This window comes from Oncorhynchus kisutch, linkage group LG1, assembly GCF_002021735.2.
Source record: "Oncorhynchus kisutch isolate 150728-3 linkage group LG1, Okis_V2, whole genome shotgun sequence".
NCBI lineage: Eukaryota > Metazoa > Chordata > Actinopteri > Salmoniformes > Salmonidae > Oncorhynchus > Oncorhynchus kisutch.
In genome coordinates, this window is record NC_034174.2 from 21,132,988 (window position 1) to 21,159,688 (window position 26,701).

Sequence of the window (26,701 nt, forward strand, 5' to 3'; positions counted from 1 at the left end):
TTAGAATCTCATTTTACCTCACAACACAACCAGCGCATTTACTCACAGATCCGTTCCCTTAGGTTGCACTACTAGAATACATGAATACAGTGGGTTCTAATATGCTGCCCTGTGGGGATATACAAGTCTGAAAGAGAGTTGTTAAAATGCCTGCCTTATTTTGGGAACATAAATTGAGCCTGCTGGCTTCTGATAACGTCATTAAAATAAAAAAACATGTTTCTGTTAATGTATTTTTCATTGTTATTAATTCAATAATATGATCATATTTTATGGAGATTATAATTATGAGGCAGTGGCCTTAAAGTGATGTTAGCTACAGATCACACAATAATGAAGCACTACTACCTCTGGTCTTCAGCGGGGATGTTATCACACTTCTAGGTAAACATCCAATGTTTTTCTTTTGTAAAAATTGAATGAACTATATCAAAAATATTTACTAATAAATATTTTTTATAAAAATGTGGTATACCAAGGGACATTCCAATAAACTGGTTTATAGTGAAGTGATTCCTAACTTCAGACTTCAAACTTGGGACAAAGTTTAACCTATACTACCAGTCACCGTGTCCCTCCACCCTGGGTTAATATTGCTCACAAAACTCAGAGTAACACATTTATGAGGGCATTTTTCAAAGGAGCCAAGACATTGGCTTGATCATCGAAGGACCTTTGTGCTCAGATGAGAGAAAAACAACATGTTCTTGCCAAACCCAGATGACGCCATGAACTATTGGAGTATAGTATAAGGCCTTACATCTGTCATAGGAGATAACCGACACATACTGGAAATACATTAGTCTAATGCGTATACTGTTATTGTATTACTGCATTTGTGCTGCCGCTCAGCTTCCTTTGACATATTCTCTGAAAATATTGGCTAGATGAACATCTACCACATGTAAAGCAAAGGCTACAGAGTGAAGAGAGATGATTTCCCTTGCAAAGTGGCCCACAAATACCCAGATGTTAAACTGAGACTCAAAATTATTGCCCTCAACATTATCATTCATATATATAAAAAAAAAAAGATCTCCATAGTGATCACGTCTCATAATACAATGATCAGCATGTTTAAGCATTGGGCTTCAGGACACACCGTCACTGGTTCCAAGTACTCATTACGAGGTTGGAGAGTATACATGTAATAAAAAAAGTGTTAGATGAAAAAGGATATGTAAAATACTCCTTTAATTTTAAGTGTCAGCAATAAAGTACATACATTTATATCATAACTGCTTTCTCAGTACTCAGATTTAGTTTGTTCGATTCTGGGTAAACTTTTAACATTGCTATACTAGAGACATGATAGATCAGAAGTATGGTATCTGAGAGATGATAGAGACTGGTTTTTACATCAGAAGTGAATGGTTATCTGTAGGAGTTAGATGGCTTTGGGAATGTGTAGGGGAGACGGGTGGAGAGCTTAGAACCTAACAATGTCACGGAGGGAAAGAGGGTGATGTATAATTATGTCAGGATATGTTATTTTTAGCCATCAGGGATCCTCTGGGTGGAGAAGAGACACCATCTGGTATCAATAACCATGACAGCCATGGAGTTGGGGAGGAGTGAGCACTTTGGGGTAGAGGTCAGGTTAGATGAAGTGAGGAAGAACAGATATCACTAAAGTTCTGTCTAACAACAGAGATGCATTGGCTGTTCAGGTGCAAAGGAGACTCAGCCTAGGAGAAAGGGTTAAATATCCGTGTTTGTGTGAAAAGAGTTTCGGTCTGAATTATAGCTGTAATGACTCTTTGGGAAGAATTAAACTTGGTTAAGCTTCTCTAGTGTCCGTGAGTTATTTACACAAAATTGGAACCTAACAAGTTAAACTGAATGTTAGAATGCTGTATAATAAAATGTTAAAATGTTCATCAAATATCAATTTCTGAATTGCAATTAGAGTATTTCTCAAATAAATCTTTGGACAATATATTTTTTTAAATCATCAAAACCATATATAGATAGTGTCTTACTGCACAATGTCTACAATTAAAAACATTACATTTTGTAGCAAAAATAGTCAAGGCAAATTACAGTATATCCATCACCGGTCTACTGCCATTTGACGTCAGTTTCTAAAGTAGAAATGTTCAAACAGGGGTCAAAGAAAGGGGACAGATTCACAATCAAAATAGGAAGAAGGCTACATCACAACACAGACACAGTGACACATACTTTCAAATTCTAAACTCTAAGGAAGACTAATTCTCAAATGTCATATTGCTCTTTAAACCCATTTGTTTCAAGTAGTGTATACCTACGAAACACAGAGCGGTTTCTACAACACCCTCCACCTTCAAGCCCCTGCAGCCCTGTAAGTCCTGTTAGTGTAAACATCTAGCCCTTGGCCATGTGCCCATGCCCACACTGTCCATCAGCAGGCCAGGGTTATGCCCCTGCCTCTGTCTCCGCTCTTTCTGGGCATTGCATGCTCTGTGCAGCCCGGGCCCCAGGGCCATGTTGGTGAGGTCCACCAGCTCACGGCGGTGGGACAGCATGGTCACCATGTGCTCCAGCTTGGAGCGGATGGTGGAGTAGTGATACTGACGCTCTTTGGTCAGCTTGCGGAAGCACTCCCTCAGGTTCCCATCAGGGGGTGCAGTACAGTGACGGATTGCAGGGCGACGGTCCACCCCATGGGGGGCAAGGTGCTGCCTGGGGGAGGTAGAGACAGAATCTGAGGAGGCGGCAGCTTCACTCTGAATGTTGTTGGTCTGAGTCGTGGTGCTGGTAATGGGAGTAAATGTAGCCTTGTTGGGGGAGAGGCGCTTAGTGTACTGAGTCAGATCAGTCTGCACTCCAAGGTCCACCGCAGGGCAGCTGGTCTGGGTGGAGACATGACAGCAGGTAGGGACGGAGGGTGTGACCTGCACATCCACTGCTGATGTGGCAGTGGCAGGGTCACCTGTGGGCAGGCACTGGGCGGCACTTCCAGCCAGGACCTCCTGCATGTGTCGCTGCTCCATCCAGTCTTCCCCTATGGTGGAGGAGGCCGACACCGGGCTGCTCTTCCCAGTCATTTCTCTGGAGGGTGGCACTGCCACAGCCTGGGCCCGGCTGGGTGTGCTGGTCAGACAGACAGTTTTCCCCAATACTTCCAGACAGACAGGCTTGACTGGGGGCCTCTCCTTGCCTGGCTGAGGGGATGAGGTGACGGGGTGTTTGATGAGAAGGTGGTCGTAGATGCCACTGTTTCGGGCACTGGCTGGGCCCCTGGTAATAACAGGCATGGACTGAGCGTACAGAATCCGGAACTCCTCATCAAAGTTCTCAGTGATCTGGCCAGACAACTCGATCATGTTGCTGCTGTTTAGTTTCCCATCAGTCCAATTGAACCTAAGAATGTAAGCAAAGGGCTTTACAGTTATATACCCCCATATCAGTCAAATAAGGGATGGCAAAGTCACTCACAGCAGCTAGGTTCATACAAGTTGAAAGTATTGAGTGTTTTATAGGCTTTTTGCTCGGGGGTCTTGTAAAAAAAACTGGGACATTTTTCAATGCTATACTGCATATAATTATGTGGTAGTAAAGCAAGAAGTCTTTACCTGTAGGAGCCTGTAGTCACTCTGTTCCCATCAATCAACATGAACCGTTCATGAACCTTCCCAGTAATCTTGGCCCCTGACCTCATGAAGTATGTACCACCAGTTATGGTCCGCACTCGCATTTGCTTTGTTGAGGAATGAAACAAAAACAGTATGAAATACAAGCCAGTCACAGGTCACTTATTAAATACTGAATTATCATGCTTCTAAATCAGTAATAAAATATCAGCTTATCTGCGATAAGACATGACACACAGGTGGAGTCAAAACAACATATACCTTAAGATCGTCCAGGCGCACATTGATGTTGTTGCACATTTTGAGGAATGCCGGCACACAGGACCAGTCCAGCAGGATGTAGACTGGAACTCTGCGCTGTGTGCACGCCTCCTGGAGATCCTTAAAGATGTCCAGGTCTGTCAGAGAGTCTGTCACTATGGCGATCACCTGTAATGGTAAATCAAATCATTCGTTAGTCAAAGCACCATTGATATCAGCCCAGTTTACAATTTAAAAGAGGCTGCTCTTCTGCCTTACTATTTGTGAGGCAGCGTCACTAAATGGGCTCTTATGCATGCTTGTGCCCACAAACCAGGTCTTAATCAAACATTAAGAAGGAGAAAACACTAAGCGGCGCCTCTATTGGCCACACTCTCTCTGTCGTGTATCTAGATGAGCCTCACTGCAGTCAACTGTGGTCTGCTGCCATGGCAATCATCTTTAATGCTTGGACTGCAAACAAATGTATTTCTATAACATGGACAATCTGGACAATCAACAATAACTCAATAGCTTACAGATCGAGGGCCATATGGGGCATTTCCTAAATTGTTATTCTAAAACTGATGCTGATCAACTATAAGGCCTGAAGCACTCCGTGCTTCTACACCTGCATTGCTTGCTGTTTGGGGTTTTAGGCTGGGTTTCTGTACAGCACTTTGAGATATCAGCTGATGTACGAAGGGCTATATAAATAAATTTGATTTGATTTGATTTGAAGCAGAGAGAGTAATTAAATTCACTGTAAATACAAAGATGTAACTCAACTCTGATTTCTCCCACTTAGCTGTAAACCTACCTACAGCTCACCTGCACACAGAGGCAGATGACACACAAGCCTAAGCATTAAGAAAAGTGCACACCAACACTATTACACGTGAAAAGCATGTTCAGACACATTCATTAATGTACTATTACTGTAGGCGCTCCTTTGAACCAGACTTGGAGTTGAAGCTTTTCATCAATCTCGCCATTCTGGAACGCTAACTCATCAGGATGGTAAGGAAACTGCATTAAACTGACAGTTCCAAACACGTCCAGAAATGTGTTGAGTTTGAACATGTGACTAACAAGTGTTAGTCTTTTTGAAAACTATATCACCCATGTGACTATCTGTGAATTATAAGAAAATGCAACAGTACTTTAAATATGATTATTGAGAAGAGCATCACAGTATAAAGGTTCATCCAGACCCCAGAAAGATGTAGTGTATTCGGAAAGTATTCAGACCGCTTACCCTTTTCCACATTTTGTTACATTACAGCCTTATTCTAAAATGGATTAAATATTTCCCCCCTCAATCTACAGACAATACCCCATAATGACAAAGTGAAAAGACGGCCACTCTTCCTAGAGCTGGCCCCCCGGCCAAACTGAGCAATCGGGGGAGAAGGGCCTTGGTCAGGGAGGTGCCCAAGAACCCGATGGTCACGCTAACAGAACCCTAGAGGTCCTCTGTTGAGATGGGAGAACCATATCTGTAGCACTCCACCAATCAGGCCTTTATGGTAGAGTGGCCAGATTGAAGTCACTCCTCAGTAAATGGCATATTACAACCCACTTGGAGTTAGCCAAAGGGCACCTAAAGGACTCTCAGACCATGAGAAACAAGATTTTCTGGCCTGAGCTATTTGGCCTGAATGCCAAGCGTCACTGACCCTAAGCACACAGTCAAGACAACGCAGGAGTGGCTTCGGGACAAGTCTCTGAATGTCCTTGAGTTGCCCAAACTTCAACCTGATAAAACATCTCTGGAGAGACCTGAAAATAGCTGTGCAGCAACACTCCCCATCCAACCTGACAGAGCTTATGAGGATCTGCAGAGAAGAATGGGAGAAACTCCCCAAATACAGGTGTGCCAAGTGTCATACCCAACAAGACTCGATGCTGTAATCGCTGCAAAGGGTCTGAATACTTATGTATATATATATTTTTTAATATATTTCCAAAAATGTCTAAAAACCTTTTTTTGCTTTGTCATTATGGGGTATTGAGTGCAGATTGATGGGGGGAGGACAATGTTATCGATTTTTAGAATAAAGCCGTAATGTAAGAAAATTTGTAAAAAGTCAACGTCTGAATACATTCCGAATGCACTGTATATAGGCCTAGAATACCAGTCAGTTAGTGAGTGAGTGGATGCTTTGGATGGTCACGTTTGAGTAAACAGACACACCCAGGGTCAGGAGCCGATTGACTGACTGACTCAAATCAAACAATCAATACGTGACTGGTATCGTTTGAATTTTACATCTGAGGTGTACAAAATGGAGTAAAATAGCAAAATGGTTCTTTCCATAGGCTATAGGCCTAGTCCTGAAACAATCTGTATAAATAAGGCCAACATTGTAAATAAGAATTTGTTCTAACCTGACTTGCCTAGTTAAATAAAGGTTACTTTTTTTATGCACACATTAAACACTGTAGTCTACAGAGCCGACTAAGCTCAACAATTTAGTTGATGTTACTGTGGTCACCATTTTAGTGTTTGTTAATGCATTACCTCCTTGGCACTTTGAATCATTCTTCTCGCAGCTTCCTTGCAACTATAGATGCATTCTCCATAACTGGGTTGGAAGTGGGCGACAGCACGAGTGACTCCTCGGTAAGAGCCCGATGTAAAGGCGGGCCAGCCGATTTCCAACAGCGGTGGCTCCACGTCCGAGACCTCGGGGAAGTAAGTGACCGAGGAGCAGTCCATGGAGCTGCTTACCGACTGTTCAAAAATCACGTCCTCCGCGTGGAGGGACACACCGCGTGGAACCACCGCAGCACCGCCAATGCGTCTGATCTCGTCATCCGAGAGAAAGTTCGGTATTCTCTCTTTTCTTAGAAATCCCAAAAACGAATCAACTCCACCTGAAATAAGTTCCTCTAACGCCAGTCGGTGCCTTTCGTTGTATAACTCCTTTACATTCAAATCACTTTCCTGTCTTCTTGACGGCCACCTTACAGGTGAATCTTCCAAACATTGCGATAGAGCCATAACGTTAAGTGAACTATTTAGAATAGACAGTAACCATTCAATTCAGTGTCCCTCGTGATATAATGTAGCCTAGCCAGAAGAAGCAAATTTGTATTTTGCAATTTACTCAGTTCCAGCCCATCCGTAGTCAGTATTGGCTACTCGAAAGTTAGGAACCAGAATCGTGTAGACAAGCTTGCGCTATACACGTGTCACTCCGCTATAAGCGCTCGCTCATTGGCCAGCAGTTTGAATTTGGAGGCAAACAAACCCTATCCAGTATCCACTCTCAAGTCACGACCTCAAATGCCCGGAATTGCCTACTGTAGAACGACTGTACATTTTGACACAACGAAAAATCACGGAAGGAGTAGGCTATATCATATGATTATAAAACTAAGCACACGCCTAATTATCTGACTGGCGACATTTATGTCCCTAATATTTAAAAAGGAGACCACGTAATCATTAATCATGTGTGTTATCAAGTTACGTTAGTTGTGGTATCATGGTATAGATCATGTGCTTCTACACCTGCATTGCTTGCTGTTTGGGGTTTTAGGCTGGGTTTCTGTACAGCACTTTGAGATATCAGCTGATGTACGAAGGGCTATATAAATACATTTGATTTGATTTTGATTTGATCATGTATGTGTAGTTTATGCCTAATAATTCAAACGTTTAAACAGCGTAGTTGGCAATAAAATGAATAATTAACCTTGCAATTAAAATGATGGACGCAATGTCCCAATGCCACATATTGGAACCTTCTGTTTTTACCACAAGTCTATAACCAAGGAGTAAGACCATGTACATTTTTACAGACACGATGAAGGTTCACGGTAGGCCTTTGGGTATAGGCCTGGTCTGAAGTAAGCTATATCATATGATAAAATAACACGTCTAATTGGCTAATTTATCATGACATTGATTCCTAATATTTAAAAATAATACCAGCCCAGCATGATTTAAAGTGATTGATAAGGTCTATGTATTCCTGAATTGAATTCAAAAGATTAAACATGTTGTTGGCAATCAAAATAATAATTATCATCTGGCAATGCAAATGATGGAGTCAATGTCCCCATATTGCCACATAATGGTGCCTTATTTTTACGCACACGTACTGTATAACCAACCAAGGAGTAAGAGCCTAGTCTTTGGTATACCTTATTTGTTTAATGGACCAGTGAAGCTAGCTAGCTATGACCTCAGATGGATTGTCCCTCGATGAATCTTGAGTCAGTAAAGCTGGAAAATGTAAATAGAAATAGGATATGGCGCGTCGGTGCGACATATTTGTGGCATGAGCTATCCACCCCTTTACGCGCACTATTCATTACGCTAGCAGGCCTTTTTGATATTCAGGGACAATCTCACTCTCAACGTTCCTGTGGTTCGACAGACGAGGCGCCTTAACACACGTTAAATTGGCAAAACAGAGTTACCTAATTATTATGTAGCCTATTCATTAGGCTAGACTGCTTTCATTATGTGGCAGGTAAGACCTTTTCTGATAGGAAAGGACGTCAAAATTATTAAGCCACATCTTTGGCAAATTCTCAAATACACTCTTCAGTTTTCAACAGGCAGACATCAAGATTATGACCGACCGTGGTTCGTGTCCAACACTTTCGCTTCGTTAGAGCGTGTCTCTCTATACATTCACCGTCCAACCCCCGCCCTTCTCCAAAATTTAGATGAAAGGGTTTAGGATGTTGGGTGACGCTCTGAATCACGTGTTCATAGGAAATACACTCCGTATAATTTTTGGCTACCTCGTCCTGCCGCCGACCACAGTTGTTTTCTGTCCATACAGTGTGCGAGGAGAGGTAATGTACCTTGCTGTGGTCACTGTCGGACGGGTTCACGCCAGTTTATCGGGTTCAACTGAGGAGAGGACCCACCCCCCTCCTCTCAAAGCGCAACGAACGGAGCTAATCTAATATTAATAATTTCTATATTATATCGTATTCCATTTGACCCCGGTCCAACTATCAAGGTAAGGACACTTTTCCTTGTAGCCTACAATAGAATAGCTCTAATTATTTTTGTATAATCACAGATAGTTTACTCCAATTCTGTCTATTGAATTGTATCTGGTGCTGTAGTCTAGGCAGTATATATGAAGTCGCCAATATATAAAATGGCGACAGTAGGTGGGGGGTGCCGAGTTAGGATTTTTGGGAATATGTTTTATTCTAACGTTACAGTATGAGTTGAAGATAGTCGCAAATAGCCCAAACACCGAGCCAATGTTTGCCAACAGGCTACTGGAGTGAAAGGGTTAACTCGACTTTTTGTTGCAGTTCAAGAATGTAGTCTACTCAACGTTGTACTTGCCCTCTCGCACGCTACAATGTGACGTTTCTGATTAATTTATTGCACAACGCTGAATATTTCCCCTGCTTTTTGAGCGAGTCAGTGCTGACTATTTCAGTATCCAAATTCTAAGGATTTTTTATATAACGAATACATAATCTTATTGGATGTGATGTCGGGTAGTCTAATTTACACGACCCAGACGTCCGGCTGGATTTACTACCCAAAATGTCTTCCTTTTTAATCTATGAATTTTAAAGCGACGTTAATCCTTCCTTTCAATTAATCAGTTCAGTAGGCTAATGTATGATGTTTAATTGCAGACATTGTTGTTTTAGCCTATGTATTGAACAATCTTGTTTTCCCACCTGTTACTGCCTTGCGTTGATGCTTAGAGCTCGACAATCAACTGCATTTTGGGAGCTGTCATCATGTTTTCGTCTGTCTTTTTTAATGTGTGTCAAACTGTCAGAATATTGCACACTGTAAACTTTTCCTCACGATTCCAATCTCACTAAAACAGACAAGACAGCGCACATTATTCATGTGTAGCCAATTAATTGACCCTGTAAAATCACATTTTTTGTTGTCTCTTAGCTAGCCATCATGCCTACACTTTATATTGGACCATAAGATGGTATTCTACCTCTTGAATGAGCAGCACAAAATATTCATCCGAAAACTATTGGTTTAAATATTCAACCTTCTAATCAGGGGAAATGTGTGAGTGATTCATGCACATGCAATGAGCCAGGGGCATCATGCCCATTGGAACTGAAGTAGCATGTCATGCTACCAGTGGTATAGGAAATATCATTTAAGGTTATTAAACTAGAATGAATATGCAGACACCTAATTTGACCATTATTGCCCCATCAAAATACATAGATGCATGAAGTTTGTAAAAGAGCCTCATTTTGCTCCTATGCTTGGCAGATGTCTCTCCTTACTGACTAATACAAAGCTAGACAAGCTAGCTCCCATAGCTTGGCTCCTCTAGGCTAGCTAGGTTCAGCCTAGTCCAGTGAGTGTGTCTGTGTAGAGGTTTGCACTCTTCTAGGCGGTTACACTGGGGGAATGTCAATTCCCTTTGTGGATCCCTGGGAACGTTCTTCCATCTCCCTTCTCGGAACTGTTCTAATGAGGCCAGGCAGATTGCTTTTTATCCTGACTCCCTGCAATTAGGAACAGCTCACAGTTTTGGTTATGGCCATAACAGAGAGTGTTTGTATACACAGACACAGTGTAATGGGCAGAGAGTGCCCACCCCACTCTACAAAAAACATCCTTGTATGCCACTCCTTAGTTACTGTACGAATATACCGCTTTGAGGATTAAATGTTCTGTCTATTGACACCAGTCAGATAATATTTTTATGTCTTTGGCTTAGGTTTCACTGTGCCGTATAGTCATTGCCAGAGCACCCTCAAGGTGGTCATATGGTCGTGATTTGCAGTTTTAGCTGACATCGAGTGTATAACATTCCTCGAGTTCAGAGAGGAAAATCAGCTATCTAATGCCAACCAGATCTATTTCCCAGCAGTTCTGTACAAACAACCATATTCGTGATAACAGCATACTTCCCCCTCCTCACAAAAACAGTCCCATAAGCATGCTACTTAGAGAGCTTTGTTATGTTAGTCTGAAAGTCTATACCACTCTGTATGGGTTTGCTCTTATTCTCTCCTATTCATCGTATGGTATTGCTTTTGTCTTAGGAGTATCGAGGCACAAAGCGATCGAAAGCCTCCCTGAGACAGCATGTTTGCTCAGTTCCAACCAAAAGAAACTTCTCTGCACTCGTGGAAGAAAAAAACTGGGGGCTAGAGAGGAGAGCCCCTGCCACTTTCTCTGTCCCGTGCAAGAAAGGTTTGGTCAGCAGGAGCTGGCATTTGCCAAGCTCTGGTACTTACAAGAGGCTGTGATGTCAGCCATTTTAGGTTGGACAGTACAATGCGCGATACGCCGCCATTTTTCTTAGTTTTTCTTTTTAAGTTGCCATATCAATGGCCTGGAGTCCAAGATACAGAACTGAAGGAGATATATTCATTAAAAAAACACAGAAATAGGTTCTCATTACTCAGGATTTTTTTTTACAAATTTTTGGTCTGTCATTCAGCCAGACCATAGAGGAAGGCTTTGGTGAACAATATAAGATTGTGATGGATGACATTAAAATGCATTTGAACAGAACAAGAGATGCTTTGGCAGTGTACATTATACTGTATTACAATACCCCAGTCCTCAGACCTCTGTGCCAATTTTACAAGACGACACTGACAGGATGTCCTTTGCAATATATATATCCCACATTTGTCTTTTATGAAAGGACTGTCACAAACACTTAATCAGTAGAGTGGACTGTGCAGTCGAGCAGGTATTTTTGTATTGTCGTTGTGAGAAGGTGTCTTTACCACTGGCCCACCCAACCCCAATGGTCCGGAACAGCTAAGCCAAGACTGGCATTTTCAAAGATGGCACAGCAGGAGGATTAACTTTGTCCTTTGCCTGGCATAAAAGGTGGTCATTTATGTGTGTGCGTGTGTGTGTAAATGCGTCTGGTGGGTGTAGTCGAGAGACTCCTCTGTGTGTGGTGTGGTGTGCAAGGAGAAGAGAGGGGTTGCTATGGCAATGTTAACACATGAGTGGCACCGCCGACTGGTCTCCCAGCGGACCGGGCTGCAGTCATGGAGGTAAGGGGGGCAAGGAGGAGACGGTTGACAACACCTGCGTCTCTCAGCAGGCATTCACACGTTCACACACCCTTACTCATATACTGGTACACACATAAATACATAGAACAGACAAACACACACACACACACACGCCCTGAAGACACAGTCAAACACAGAATTAAGGGGCATACAAACGACCAGATGCTGAAGACGGATACACTGGGTTAACCACTTGCATCCTTGGCTGAAGATGTGACAGTGGAGCTTACAACTCTGTAGTTAATGTGGATATTGTGGACATACAAACATTAACCCATTAGAATACACTTGAATTATGATGTGCAAACTAAGTCACAGCCATTCAGTCAAACACACATTACTAGACACAGAAATCATAATAGACACAGCAGACATCCAGACATGCAGGAAATTGAACAATGGCAAGTTGACGGACAGTCGTCTAAATAAGGTTCCCAGTGCTGGATCACGTTTCTCTTATAAATGAGGCGCCATTGTTCCCAACATCTTCCTTGTTCAGGGAAGTAATTGCTATCTGTTTCTGACTTATATTTGGATGTCCAGTTGATCCACTCACATGACTTTAATCTATTTAATGAACATTTGGCAGAAGATGTACTCCTAAACAGATTTTTCCTATTGTTTAGGTGTGTCTATCAGGAACTGTTTTGCCTGTCCCACACCCACTTATGCCAGGCACAGTTTCTGTTGATTTTCAACTCAAAACCAGGGAAGCAGGCTGAGGCTGTCAGACTTTCAAGACAGCCGTGGATCACTGAAATGCTAATATATGGAAAACAAATGTTGTCATAAAACAGCCAAGATTTCTCATCAGCCCTTGTGTGACTGCAGCACCACAGACTGTTTACTGGCAGTTGAGTTTAAAGAGAAATATTTCTGAAAGCTTTGGTGTAAAACGATGTTGAAGAGAACAGGCAAGAAGGGTGTGTGTTGTGTGCGTGTATTGGAGGAAGTGGAATACTAAAACACTTTCTCTGTCATAATCACCCAGCTGTCTGTCTGAGTCTGCTTTCCCTATGTCGTTCTTCTCTGTCCCCTCACTCCTCAGTCATGTGACCAGCGACATGGCATTGCAAATACCAATCTGTTTGCAAATGTCAACAGTGCGAGTGCCTATGGGCTATTTTATTGAATGTGTACCACTTTACACCCCTTCAGATATGAATCCACATTTTTTCTTAACATTTTATTCTAAAAAGCCAAACATTAAGTAGTCTCTTGAAATGAAATCATGCTGGCTGAGTTGAGCACACAAGGTAATACGAGGACTTTGCTTGTGAAGAGTGAGCGGAGGTGTTCTAAGAGCTTGTCTGAGAGCTCTGTCACTTTGCCTCAGTTCAGATCAGTACTCACCAGAGATGAAACTCTTTTAATCTCAGCCATAGAGCCATTGCCAGTATCGGGACATATGACACACCAGGAGACGGTGCTCGTCTGAGTCGTCTCCTTCAGCGCTGAAACACGAGGCCCCTCTTTTCAGAGTGCACCATTCATTGGCTCCAGTCCCTGTCTGGGAAGCCCTTGTCTTGTGTCTGATCACACGTCTTGCTCGCTAGATAATGCACCCCATTCTTTTGAAAGGTGACCTGGTTCTTTATGTACCCTTGCTCAACTTTTGGCCTGTCTTTGGTTTGTCATGCAGGAAATTTGATGTTTTAGGAGGAGAGATACCAGGGCAACGGCTGTCTTGCCACTAGAATATTGCTCAGCACAGTACTCCTGTCCTGGACCACATCCACACAGGCTACATCAAATAACTTATTAGTGCTCAGATAACATTATTTTCCATCACATGGTCTTTTTTTAAATGGCATGGCCTTTGTATTTTTTCCCCCTTTTTTTCCCCAATTTCGTGGTATCCAATTAGTAGTTACAGTCTTGTCTCATTGCTGCAACTCCCGTACGGACTCGGGAGAGGCGAAGGTCGAGAGCCGCGTGACACATTGCCCATTTAACCCGGAAGCCAGCCATACCAATGTGTCGGAGGAAACACCGTACACCTGGCGACAGTGTCAGCGTGCACTGTGCCCGGCCCGCCACAGGAGTGGCTAGTGCACGATGGGACAAGGACATCACTGCTGGCCAAACCCTCCACTAACCCAGACGACACTGGGCCAATTGTGCGCCGTCCCATGCATCTCCCGGTCGCGGTCGGCTGTGACAGCCTGGAATCAAACCCAGAATCTTTAGTGGCGCAGTGGTCTAAGGCTGTGCCACTATAGATTCTGGGAAGCCCCTCAAGTCGGAAAATCTGGCATCTTTCTAGAGCTCGGATTTTCTGACCTGAAGATCACTGAGATCATGATTCAACCTTGTTTTTTTTCTAGAGTTCCCAGTTGTCTTGAAAGCACCATTTGTCACTTGCCACATCATCATTATTGCATCATCATCATGATGTGGCTAGTCTGATGGTGCTTTCAAGACAACTGGGAACTTGGAAAAGAACAACGTCAAATCATGACCTCAGTGATCTTCAAGTCGGAAAGCAAGAGCTCTAGAAAGATGCCTGAGTTTCCGACTTGGAATTCTGAGTTCCAAGTCGGAGATTTCCGGGTTCCCAGTTGTTTTGAACGCAGCATCAGTACCAGTCTCTTTTAGTCTGGTTACCAGTCTTTTTAGCTAACATTCCACTCCTTGCCACTCTTGTCATTTGCTTTCGGCAATCTCAACGTTCAATATAGAGCCGGATTTATGGCACAGTTGCTGATTGGTAGTTGGAAACAACATTAATATTTTCCATGACAACGTAATGGAACATGTGGAGCTTGCAAATGTTGCGCAATATATAGTTTGAATTTTAAGAACAACAATAAACAATACAATTATGACCTGCTGCAGTCAATGCAAGATCATGTTGTTCATAGTGGCTAGAGAAGACTCCGTAATGAGAGAGAATTAATGATACTGAAAATATTAGCCAACAAGATTCAATCGAGCTATGTTTGCTTCAGTTGCATCCCCATTAATGATAACGAGAGGAAAGAAACTCAAAAACCTGTTGTCATTTCTCGCACATATGCTGATCATCATAATTTTCTTATATTTTTACAATTTTTTATATTATTTGTCATTAAGTGATGGAGTCTAGACAGGTTACTTTAGGAAACTTTTTGAATGGAATTAGCGAACTCACACGTGTCCTAAAAGTCTAGATGATAAAAGGATACTACACTGAGCACTCGTGCTTGGCTGCCATTTTGGGACATTATCAACAGTGGACTAATGAAAAACACACCAAAACATTGTTTTTAGTGGATTTTTCCTTTAACTACGGTATCATAACTAGTAACTTAACTTCATCGGCTGCCCATCCACTGTCCACACTATACTAAAATCATAGCATCACTTTTTATTAGATGAGCACGAGGAGACCAGACTCTTGCATGAGAGCTATAGCCTTCGTCTCAATGGAATGCACTCACTAAACCTGCTGTCAGGGGTTAATTGTGTGCTGTATAATGACCTCTCCGCTGGCTAAACATACAGCAAATGCCCACGTCTGGATGCAGCAAACCGGGATTACTGCATAAGAGGCTGGTGACCTATTTTTTTGTGGTGTTTTTTTTTGTTGTTGAAAGGGAGCCATCATTAGAAATAAAAAGAGGCAGTTACAAAAAGGACGTCACAGCCCATCTGGGATCAGCATGTATTGTGGGCAGTCATTTGGGATTTTAAATTCTGGAACAGGTTCATTTTTTATTTACCGACCAGCAGGCCATGGTGAATGCATACATGTGACTCCATTCAGTTTCACTGACATATCGTTTTGTTTTAGGAGTGTAGCCATGTTCAAGAGAATGCGGATGACTGGAAATAATTGGACTTAAGATTTAAATAACGTAATAGTGTGCTCATTCTGCATACTGAGCAGTGGGCTCCATTGTAATATATAAAGTAATAACACTCCTTGTAATAAATACTTTTAAGTACTGAGAGCGGCACTGATGAGGATGGTGATGAACATTCGCTAAAGAGAGCTTACACATGTTTATCTACCAAAGCATCATGATATCTCTGTGAGAACTAGATGAATCAAGAGCAGTTTTCAACACCACATCACACATCAACAAATTCACAGCAAGAGAGGCAGAGAGAGGGAGAGACATAAATATATATATATATAGAGAGAAAAAATATGTGTGGGGAGGGTAGGGTTCACCAAGAGTGCAGCGAGTAAGAGAAGCCGATTCGTGTTCTCACTTTCTGATTCTGTTTTTGTGCTCAGAATGCTGTTACATATGATAGAGTGCCCAGAGAAACAATCATTATGAGATATTTAGCTACATAACTGTAGAAACAGAATAAGCGGAAATCACTGACCTGTGTCCTGAAGCGGTTTCAAACTGCATTAAGGGGTGTGTGTGCATATGTGAAATTTTAAGCAATTGTGAGGAACGTCATGCGTGAGTGTTTTACAGTACAAAGGGGGTATTCATGGATGGATAGGCATCATGCACCCCAAAATCTGACGGGGCACAAAGTACGTGAGGATGGCTGGGGGTTGGTCTGAAAGGGGGATAGGCCCCCGGTCCGGATGTTGGAGAATTTTACATTTTTCAAACACCTGAAATAGCTTTTTCCTGCAATCTAGAGCCATAATCATTATGCTTAATTCAATGCATTATTGAGCTGTCTGTATCCTCCCGACTGGTGGTTCGTACACTTAAAACGTATATATATATATATATATAATATATACACAGTGGGGAGAACAAGTATTTGATACACTGCCGATTTTGCAGGTTTTCCTACTTACAAAGCATGTAGACGTCTGTAATTTTTATCATAGGTACACTTCAACTTTGAGAGACGGAAAAAAATCCAGTAAATCACATTGTATGATTTTTAAGTAATTAATTTGCATTTTATTGCATGCAATAAGTATTTGATACATCAGAAAAGCAGAACTTAATATTTGGTATAGAAACCTTTGTTTGCAATTACAGAGATCATACATTTCCTGTAGTTCTTGACCAGGTTTGCACACACTGCAGCAGGGATTTTGGCCCACTCCTCTATACAGACCTTCTCCAGATCCTTCAGGTTTCGGGGCTGTCACTGGGCAATATGGACTTTCAGCTCCCTCCAAAGATTTTCTATTGGGTTTAGGTCTGGAGACTGGCTAGGCCACTCCAGGACCTTGAGATGCTTCTTACGTAGCCACTCCATAGTTGCCCTGGCTTCAGCCACGACCCATCTTCAATGCTCTTACTGAGGGAAGGAGGTTGTTGGCCAAGATCTCGCGAAACATGACCCCATCCATCCTCCCCTCAATACGGTGCAGTCGTCCTGTCCCCTTTGCAGAAAAGCATCCCCAAATAATGATGTTTCCACCTCCATGCTTCACGGTTGGGATGGTGTTCTTGGGGTTGTATTCATCCTTCTTTTTCCTCCAAACACGGCGAGTAGAGTTTAGACCAAAAAGCTCTATTTTTGTCTCATCAGACCACATGACCTTCTCCCATTCCTCCTCTGGATCATCCAGATGGTCATTGGCAAACTTCAGACGAGCCTGGACATGCGCTGGCTTGAGCAGGGGGACCTTGTGTGCGCTGCAGGATTTTAATCCATGACGGCTGTGTGTTACTAATGGTTTTCTTTGAGACTGTGGTCCCAGCTCTCTTCATTGACCAGGTCCTGCCGTGTAGTTCTGGGCTGATCCCTCACCTTCCTCATGATCATTGATGCCCCACGAGGTGAGATCTTGCATGGAGCCCCAGACCAAGGGTGATTGACCGTCATCTTGAACTTCTTCCATTTTATAATAATTGTGCCAACAGCTGTTGCCTTCTCACCAAGCTGCTTGCCTATTGTCCTGTAGCCCATCCCAGCCTTGGGCAGGTCTACAATTTTATCCCTGATGTTCTTACACAGTTGTCTGGTCTTGGCCATTGTGATGAGGTTGGAGTCAGTTTGATTGAGTGTGAGGACAGGTGTCTTTTATACAGGTAACAAGTTCCTACAGGTGCAGTTAATACAGGTAATGAGTGGAGAACAGGAGGGATTCTTAAAGAAAAACTAACAGGTCTGTGAGAGACAGAATTCTTACTGGTTGGTAGGTGATCAAATACTTATTGCATGCTATAAAATGCTAATTAATTACTTAAAAATCATACAATGTGATTTTCTGGATTTTTCCGTCTCTCACAGTTGAAGTGTACCTATGATAAAAAGTACAGACCTCTACATGCTTTCTAAGTAGGGAAACCTGCAAAATCGGCAGTGTATCAAATACTTGTTCTCCCCACTGTATATATGCTTCTCTGCATCTCTGCAAAAATCTGGGTAAAAGATTGATAAACTTATTCATTACATTTAGTTATTGCTTGCTTTTCTCAAGTCTACCAACCTTGCAGCAGGCATGCCAGCTAAGGTAGTTGGACAAGCTAGCTACTCTAACTTGATTGATAGCCTAAAATGGCTTCTTGGCAGGTAGTTATGAGGTTGGCAACCTATCTGAGCTAGCTAAAGCTAACTTCATAAAATTGCTAGGTGGCTACCCCAACCATGATCACCCTAGAAATATCAGACTGTAGGGACCATGGCACTAAATCAAATCAAATCAAATGTATTTATATAGCCCTTCTTACATCAGCTGATATATCAAAGTGCTGTACAGAAACCCAGCCTAAAACCCCAAACAGCAAGCAATGCAGGTGTAGAAGCATGGTGGCTAGGAAAAACTCCCTAGAAAGGCCAAAACTTAGGAAGAAACCTAGAGAGGAACCAGGCTATGAGGGGTGGCCAGTCCTCTTCTGGCTGTGCCGGGTGGGGATTATAACAGAACATGGCCAAGATGTTCAAATGTTCATAAATGACCAGCATGGTCAAATAATAATAATCACAGTAGTTGTCGAGGGTGCAACAAGTCAGCACCTCAGGAGTAAATGTCAGTTGGCTTTTCATAGCCGATCATTGAGAGTATCTCTACCGCTCCTGCTGTCTCTAGAGAGTTGAAAACAGCAGGTCTGGGACAGGTAGCACGTCTGGTGAACAGGTCAGTGTTTCATAGCTGCAGGCAGAACAGTTGAAACTTGAGCAGCAGCACGGCCAGGTGGACTGGGGACAGCAAGGAGTCATCGTGCCAGGTAGTCCTGAGGCATGGTCCTAGGGCTCAGGTACTCTGAGTGAGAGAAAGAAAGAAAGAATGAGAGAATTAGAGAGAGCATACTTAAATTCACACAGGACAAGACAGGAGAAATACTCCAGATATAACAGACTGACCCTAGCCCCCCGACATATAAACTACTGCAGCATAAATACTGGAGGCTGAGACAGGAGGGGTCAGGAGACACTGTGGCCCCATCCGATGATACCCCCGGACAGGGCCAAACAGGCAGGATATAACCCCACCCACTTTGCCAAAGCACAGCCCCCACACCACTAGAGGGATATCTTCAAACACCAACTTACCATCCTGAGACAAGGCCGAGTATAGCCCACAAAGATCTCCGCCACGGCACAACCCAAGGGGAGGGGGGGGGGCGCCAACACAGACAAGAAGACCACCCCTCCTACAGACGGCATAAAAGAGCACCAGTAAGCCAGTGACTCAGCCCCTGTAATAGGGTTAGAGGCAGAGAATCCCAGTGGAGAGAGGGGAACCGGCCAGGCAGAGACAGCAAGGGCGGTTCGTTGCTCCAGAGCCTTTCCGTTCACCTTCACACTCCTGGGCCAGACTACACTCTATCATATGACCCACTGAAGAGATGAGTCTTCAGTAAAGACTTAAAGGTTGAGACTGAGTTTGCGTCTCTTACATGGGTAGGCAGGACATTCCATAAAAATGGAGCTCTATAGGAGAAATCCCTGCCTCCAGCTGTTTGCTTAGAAATTCTTGGGACAATTAGGAGGCCTGCATCTTGTGACCGTAGCGTACATGTAATGCTTTGTAGGTTAGCAGTAAAACCTTGAAATCAGCCCTTGCCTTAACAGGAAGCCAGTGTAGGGAGGCTAGCACTGGAGTAATATGATCACATTTTGGGGTTCTAGTTAGGATTCTAGCAGCCTTATTTAGCACTAACTGAAGTTTATTTAGTGCTTTATCTGGGTAGCCAGAAAGTAGAGCATTGAAGTAGTCTAACCTAGAAGTTACAAAAGCCTTGATTAATTTTCCTGCATCATTTTTGGACAGAAAGTTTCAGATTTTTGCAATGTTATGTAGATGGAAAAAAGCTGTCCTTGAAACAGTCTTGTTATGTTCGTCAAAAGAGAGATCAGGGTCCAGATTAACGCCGAGGTCCTTCACAGTTTTATTTGAGACGACTGTACAACCATCAAGATTAATTGTCTGATTCAACTGAAGATCTCTTTGTTTCTTGGGATCTAGAACAAGCATCTCTGTTTTGTCCGAGTTTAAAAGTAGAAAGTTTGCAGCCATCCACTTCCTTATGTCTGAAACACAGGCTTCTAGCGAGGGCAATTTTGGGGCTTCACCATGTTTCATTGAAATGTACAGCTGTGTGTCATCCGCATAGCAGTGAAAGTTAACATTATGTTTTCGAATGACATCCCCAAGAGGTAAAATATATAGTGAAAACAATAGTGGTCCTAAAACGGAACCTTGAGGAACACCGAAATTTACAGTTGATTTGTCAGAGGACAAACAATTCACAGAGACAAATTTATATCTTTCTGACAGATAAGATCTAAACCAGGCCAGAACTTGTCCGTGTAGGCAATTTGGGGTTTCCAATCTCTCCAAAAGAATGTGGTGATCGATGCTATCAAAAGCAGCACTAAGGTCTAGGATCATGAGGACAGATGCAGAGCCTCGGTCTGACGCCAAATAAAGGTCATTTACCACCTTCACAAGTGCAGTCTCAGTGCTATAATGGGGTCTAAAACCAGACTGAAGCATTTCGTATACATTGTTTGTCTTCAGAAAGGCAGTGAGTTGCTACGCAACAGCTTTTTCTAAAAATTCTAGAGAGGAATGGAAGATTCGATATAGGCCGATAGTTTTTAATATTTTATGGGTCAAGGTTTGGCTTTTTCAAGAGAGGCTTTATTACTGCCACTTTTAGTGAGTTTGGTACACATCCGGTGGATAGAGAGCCGTTTATTATGTTCAACATAGGAGGGCCAAGCACAGGAAACAGGTCTTTCAGTAGTTCCGTTGGAATAGGGTCCAGTATGCAACTTGAAGGTTTAGAGGCCATGATTACTTTCATCATTGTGTCAAGAGATATAGTACTAAAACACTTGAGTGTCTCTCTTGATCCTAGGTCCTGGCAGAGTTGTGCAGACTCAGGCCAACTGAGCTTTGGAGGAATACACAGATTTAAAGAGGAGTCCGTAATTTGCTTTCTAATGATCATGATCTTTTCTTCAAAGAAGTTCATGAATTTATTACTGCTGAAGTGAAAGCCATCCTCTCTTGGGGAATGCACTAGGTATTACAGAGAGAGAGATTTTTTTAAATTAAATAAATAATTTCTTAAACCGGACAGATCTGGGGGTGCACATGCCCCTGTGTCCCCTATCTGCATGGATGTGTGTGTGTGCCAACACTCATACCAAACGTCTTAAATATGTCAACAGTGGCTCAAATGTGAACAGTGGCTCTCATCCAAGGTTGGCAGAAGAGTTTGGCATTAATATGAGGCACATGATCAGGATGCTCATTAGACACTCGCTGATTGTATGGGTAGGGGGTTAAGGACCCATATAGAAGGATAGGATACAACCATCGTTTTTTTACTGACATTGTAAAAATAACTAAAAAACTAAATAGCTAATAACCAATTGTGTGTGGTGTTGTTCTTATAAGGAATGATTTACCTTATCACATATTTGTTCTGTTTTCTCTCCTATAGGTTCCCAGGGAATTTCTAAAACAGTCTAACCCTAACTCATCGTGTGAGAGGAGCCCCAGAAGCTGAGGGCAAACATGAAGCAACACTGTGAAGTCATTGCGGCTGGCCCATGACACTTAAACTCTCAGCCCTATCCACAAACCACTCGCCCTCCGTTACCATACGGGACAACCAGTCAGTCACCCATCATCTGCACACAGCTACGTCACAATGGCCAGCAAAAGGAAGTCAACAGTTCCCTGTATGATCACATCCAAAAGCAAACACATGCGTGAGGAGATCATACTTGGCTGCCTTCCTGAGCTCCTACCCACAATCCCAGAGGACAGCATCCTCAGTATATCTGGAGAAGACAGAGGCCATTTCTCCCATGATTCCTCCAGACCTGAAAGGGGCGACAAATGGCAGAAAGGTAGCACATACAGCTGCCCACCCTGCCGCTTTGAGTCCAGAGAGCTGAACTACTTTTTGGACCACCTGCACAACTGCCACATAGACTTCAGGGCCCAACCCTGCTTCTCCTGCCTGAACTGTGGCGTGTCAGTGGTCAGGTTTGAGGCCCTGGCCCTGCACAATGCTAAAGCACACCCTGGGGTGTCAGGGGGCTCTGTCTCCGCTTCCCTACATGTCAGGAAGAGAGATGGTGCGACCACCGTAGAGCAGAGTCTGTTCGCGACCAATGGGGAGGACTCGAGCGATACTGCAATCTTTCTCACTAAAACACCTATAGTGAGGGTGATGAAGGCCAAGGGAGAGCACAAGAAGATTGTGGTTTCCCACACGGTGGAGGTGCAGAGGATAGACACTGGGAAGAAAATGGAGCGGACAGACCCCACCATGTTGACGAATGTGCCTGAACTACAAAATGGGTCTCTCAGTGGGACCGGTGGTGCTGCTATGTCGAGAAACCCTGTCACTCATGTGATAACAACAACAGTGCCCAATCAAACCTATCACCAGCACAGCTCTCCCACCTTCTCCTCCATCTCGGATTTCAGCAAAAACCTTCCAAAGGTGATGATTCCCCTGAGCAGCATCCCCACTTATGATGCTGCCATGGACACCAGCAGCTTTCTCAAGACTTCCTTTGGTAAGTTCCCCTACCCGACCAAAGCTGAGCTCTGCTACCTGACTGTGGTCTCTGATTGGCCAGAGGAGCAGATCAAACTGTGGTTCACTGCCCAGAGACTCAAACAGGGGATCAGCTGGTCCCCCGAGGAGATAGAGGAGGCCAGGAGGAAGATGTTCAACACAGTCTTCCAAGGAGCAGCACCCCAAAAACAGCCCCCCAAGCAACGGCACACAAATCATATTGTGACCCATCACACTGTCCATGCCCAGCCTGCTCCAGTGGGCCCCAGCCACCAGGCTTCCAAGGTGACCCATGGCAGTGTAGTGAGCAGGCATACTGGAGTCATATCCACTTCGGCTAGCATGTCAGCCGCTGGTCACCCGGTCACCACTAGGGTCTCTTATGCTACCCCAACCATGATCCCCCCAAAATATCAGACTGTAGTCAGCAGAACAACACAGGTAGTGGCCAGGAACACTATCCCCACTACTGTGGCCAGCCAGGAGTCTGACAAGACTGTTGCTCTGAGGCTGGGCAACAGTTGTGTCATTAGCACCAGCTGCAGAAGCAGCCGTAACAGTAGTAGTTGCAGTAGTAGCAGCAGTAACAGTAGTAGTTGCAGTAGTAGCAGCAGCATCAGTAGTAACTCCTCCATCAGTAGTAACGACAGGGACCGTGGCACTAGGAAACCAATGAACAACATCAGTTCCAGCAACAGCATTGTCAGTTGCTCCTCCAACATTGGCAATAAAGATGACTGTAGCACTGACAGCCATGACAAACCAAACAATCAAAGCAGCAGACATATTAGCATTGCATCTGTCTTGGAAGGCTTCAGCAACAGCAGCAACAAAGGTAAAGTGATCATGAGTAACACCAGCAAATCTAACGTTATCGCCTATAACATTCATAGCAATGGAAACACAGCTGACCAGGATCAGTACACATCAACAAAGAGCGATGATGACAGTAACAACAACAATATCCACAAGTCCAAAAATGGCAGTTTTAGCAGTGGCTACTCCAGCACTAGAAATAATGACAGTGTCAACAACCTGAACCTTGCCAGCAAAGCCCAAAATGAAAACACCAGCATCAGTGTCATTACCAAAAGCAGCAGTAGCAGCAACAGCATATCTATCATTAAGGATGGCAAATGCATCAAGGAGGTTCCTATGAAAGCTTTTTCAGTCCTGCGGCAGCTTATCAAAGAGGAAGACCATTTTGGGGACGACAGAACCTGCCCTGAACTAAAGATTGACCCCATCAAGATCAACCTGCAGAGGCTCATGGTGAGCGATCCAGCTGCCAAACCTGGTTCAGAGGCCTTCCCTCCAGAGCTCAAGTCTGAGACGCATGTCTCAGACCGCTCACACCCATCCAGGAAAAGCCCCCAGCAGGTGCACCTTTTGAGGCAGGCATTCACCAGCACACTGTGGCCCAGCAGCCAGCAGTATGAGGAGCTGAGTATCATGACGGGCCTGCCAAATCCAGAGGTGGTCCGCTGGTTCAGCGACAGCCGCTACATCCACCAGAACGGCCAGCTGAAATGGCTGGAGGGCTACCAGTGCCTACCAGTAGAGGGAGAGGAAGGAAAGGGCCACAGAGACTCTGAAGCAGGGGCACTGATCAATCCCCAGGAGGTTAATAGGAAACTAGTGGAACTGGAGGTGAACAAGCAGCTTGATGAAGGACCTAAGGAGCTCCACTCGGGGCAGCTGGGATTCTGGTGGGGCGCAGACACACAGAGGCCCCTGCTGAGTGCAACAGAGCCAGAGGAGACTGGGGAGAGAGGGAGAGCTGTGGAGACAGAAGAACTACATGGTCACTGGGCAGAGAGGGAGGAAGACCACCCTCAGCCGGTTAGCAGCCAGGCCTTTGGGGAGAAGCAGGTGGAGGCCAGGTGAGTTCTATCAGTTACCGTTGTCTAATGAAAATTACTCAATCTGTAATCACCCCATACCTTCATGGAATGTACTGTATATGTTAGGTCAGTTGTTTACTTGTCAGGCTCTTTGAGACTGATGATGATGATTTTTCAAAGGTTAATATTGCTCCTTGGCCATAACAGAATGTCAAACACTATACTGTTGATTTCTACAGTAGCTATATATTGTTCTGAAACTGGATATGGTTTATTTAGGGCTTTGTAAACTATGAATATTAAGTTTGTAGTTGTTACTGTGATTTCTGAAGAAACAAAAAAACCCAGGGAGGGAGTGTGGGTACTCATACAGAGTGGCTTTCACAGACAATCAAAGGTCTGTGTATTAGAAGGTCTGTGTATTTTTAGAAGAGTTGGAGTCTGGGCCATTGAATTATAGATTAAGAGAGAGTGCTAATATATGTGAATAAATCATGAAATTTGTCTTTTATGAGTTGGCTGTTACATAACTTAGTCTCTGATTTCCTACCACCTGTTGACGGTGCTGATTCTAAAGACACTTAATATGACGTGTATTCATGGGAAATGTAATTTAATCAGAACAATATTGTACTAATACGTGTGTGCACGTGTGTTGTGTGCACGTGTTTTCAGGGATCGTCTGAGGATAGAGCTGCTTGAAGTCTGATGGAGTGGCCCAAACGTACTAGGGGTACAGGATGGGTTGGCTGTCCAGCTTTACAGATGGCCATGGTCTGGTGTGTTCATTATGACAGCAGATGTGATTGTTGCTGGACCGTTGGACTGTAACTGTGAATACCCCCCCCCCCCTATACCATCACTTCCTGCCATCCTCTAAAGAAATAACTTCTCACCAATGAGTCCTGTGATGTTCAAGCCTTTCTTCATGCTTCTTTGTGGTCATGTGGTGAATAAGATGATGCATGTAGAGGGCGGTAAGACATGAGACAGAAAGGAGGCGCACACTGACTGGACAACTGACTTGAGGGAAGATGGGAGAGGGATGTACAGTATATGATTCAAACTGCACTATAGAGGGTTTTCGTTGACGGGACAAAATGACAAGTGTCTAGGAGATGTTATTGTTGGCTTTGTGATATTTTTTACTTTTTTTTAGCAACCAGTACTTCACTGCCTTGAATTTTACTTTTCTCTGTAAAACATTTTTTTCCCCAATTCTTACTCTTCTTCTATAGTCACTGTAAGTCCAGAAGCAATTGAGCCTTTAGTTTTATTTAGCTCTGTATAAATGTTGGTGATCACTTAACAGTTCAGCTATACGCAACAGACAATACAATGGACTAGCAGACAGCAATGCTAAAACCACACTGCCCCAGGGTAAAGATATTGGCAGAGCGCTAACAGAATCAATACACTGCCCTGGCTTCATCTGCAAACCCAAACATAAAAGAAGCCTATCATGCAAACGTTGCCTTACTCAGTCTGTCCATGCATTTATGACTGGTCTGCCCATCACTTATAGCTTTCCAGCTGCTGTGATGTTGAGATCAAAACAAGGTGCCAGTGCATTAGTCACTCCTGTGATGGTCTACATCTATGAATAAAAAACATATGCTGCTTCTGTATTCTTGGAAAAGCTTAACATTCAGCTGTAATAATATGAAATATCATTACTGGCAAATGTTATAAAATAAAGGTAAATTTGATCAAATGCCCTGGAGGACACAGGTAGGTCTTGTGCTAGCTAGAGAGCCAAATGAAGAGATCTTTTCACTCTACTGAATTTTCATACAAACGTAGTCACTACATAAATCCTACAAAGCTGCATCTCTGATAAGCTGCTAAATAAGCGAAGAACGGTGCTATACCATCCAAATTGGAGGCGATCTCCTACCAGCAGTGTATGCACTTGTGAATGTTACCAATTTATTTTGGTTAGAAAAATAATGAAAACAAATCTGGACTTACGGTGTTATGATCGCTTTAACTTTTATGAAATAGTTTGATCAAAAAGCACTGTTGTATCATCCTTTCTACACTTTGAATCTTTACTGAATAAACTCACTGAGAAACTGTTTACTTGTTTTTTATTGCCACATTAAAAGCT

The 26,701-nt window shown here is 43.4% G+C and overlaps 2 protein-coding genes across 2 annotated transcripts; one reads left to right on the forward strand and one right to left on the reverse strand.

The window, feature by feature from the left end:
- Window positions 1–1,177: 1,177 nt before the first annotated feature.
- Window positions 1,178–8,654, reverse strand: fam83d (family with sequence similarity 83 member D). Its single transcript, XM_020492263.2, has 4 exons — window positions 6,340–8,654; window positions 3,837–4,004; window positions 3,558–3,682; window positions 1,178–3,345 (listed from the first exon to the last, which is right to left on the reverse strand). The coding sequence occupies exons 1-4, from the start codon at window positions 6,820–6,822 to the stop codon at window positions 2,334–2,336; spliced, it is 1,788 nt and encodes a 595-aa protein (XP_020347852.1). The 5' UTR covers window positions 6,823–8,654; the 3' UTR covers window positions 1,178–2,333.
- LOC109897715 (zinc fingers and homeoboxes protein 3-like) lies at window positions 8,539–26,671 on the forward strand. Its single transcript, XM_020492251.2, has 3 exons — window positions 8,539–8,803; window positions 21,656–24,630; window positions 25,267–26,671. The coding sequence occupies exons 2-3, from the start codon at window positions 21,866–21,868 to the stop codon at window positions 25,298–25,300; spliced, it is 2,799 nt and encodes a 932-aa protein (XP_020347840.1). The 5' UTR covers window positions 8,539–8,803; window positions 21,656–21,865; the 3' UTR covers window positions 25,301–26,671.
- Window positions 26,672–26,701: the final 30 nt, after the last annotated feature.

Coding starts and splice junctions, on each gene's coding strand:
- fam83d (XM_020492263.2), bottom strand. CDS start 6,822: ATGGCTCTATCGCAATGTTTGGAAGATTCACCTGTAAGGTGGCCGTCA. Junction 4,005..6,339: donor TGATTCAAAGTGCCAAGGAG/GTAATGCATTAA, acceptor TTACCATTACAG/GTGATCGCCATAGTGACAGA. Junction 3,346..3,557: donor GTGACTACAGGCTCCTACAG/GTAAAGACTTCT, acceptor TTACATTCTTAG/GTTCAATTGGACTGATGGGA.
- LOC109897715 (XM_020492251.2), top strand. CDS start 21,866: ATGGCCAGCAAAAGGAAGTCAACAGTTCCCTGTATGATCACATCCAAA. Junction 24,631..25,266: donor GAGAAGCAGGTGGAGGCCAG/GTGAGTTCTATC, acceptor ACGTGTTTTCAG/GGATCGTCTGAGGATAGAGC.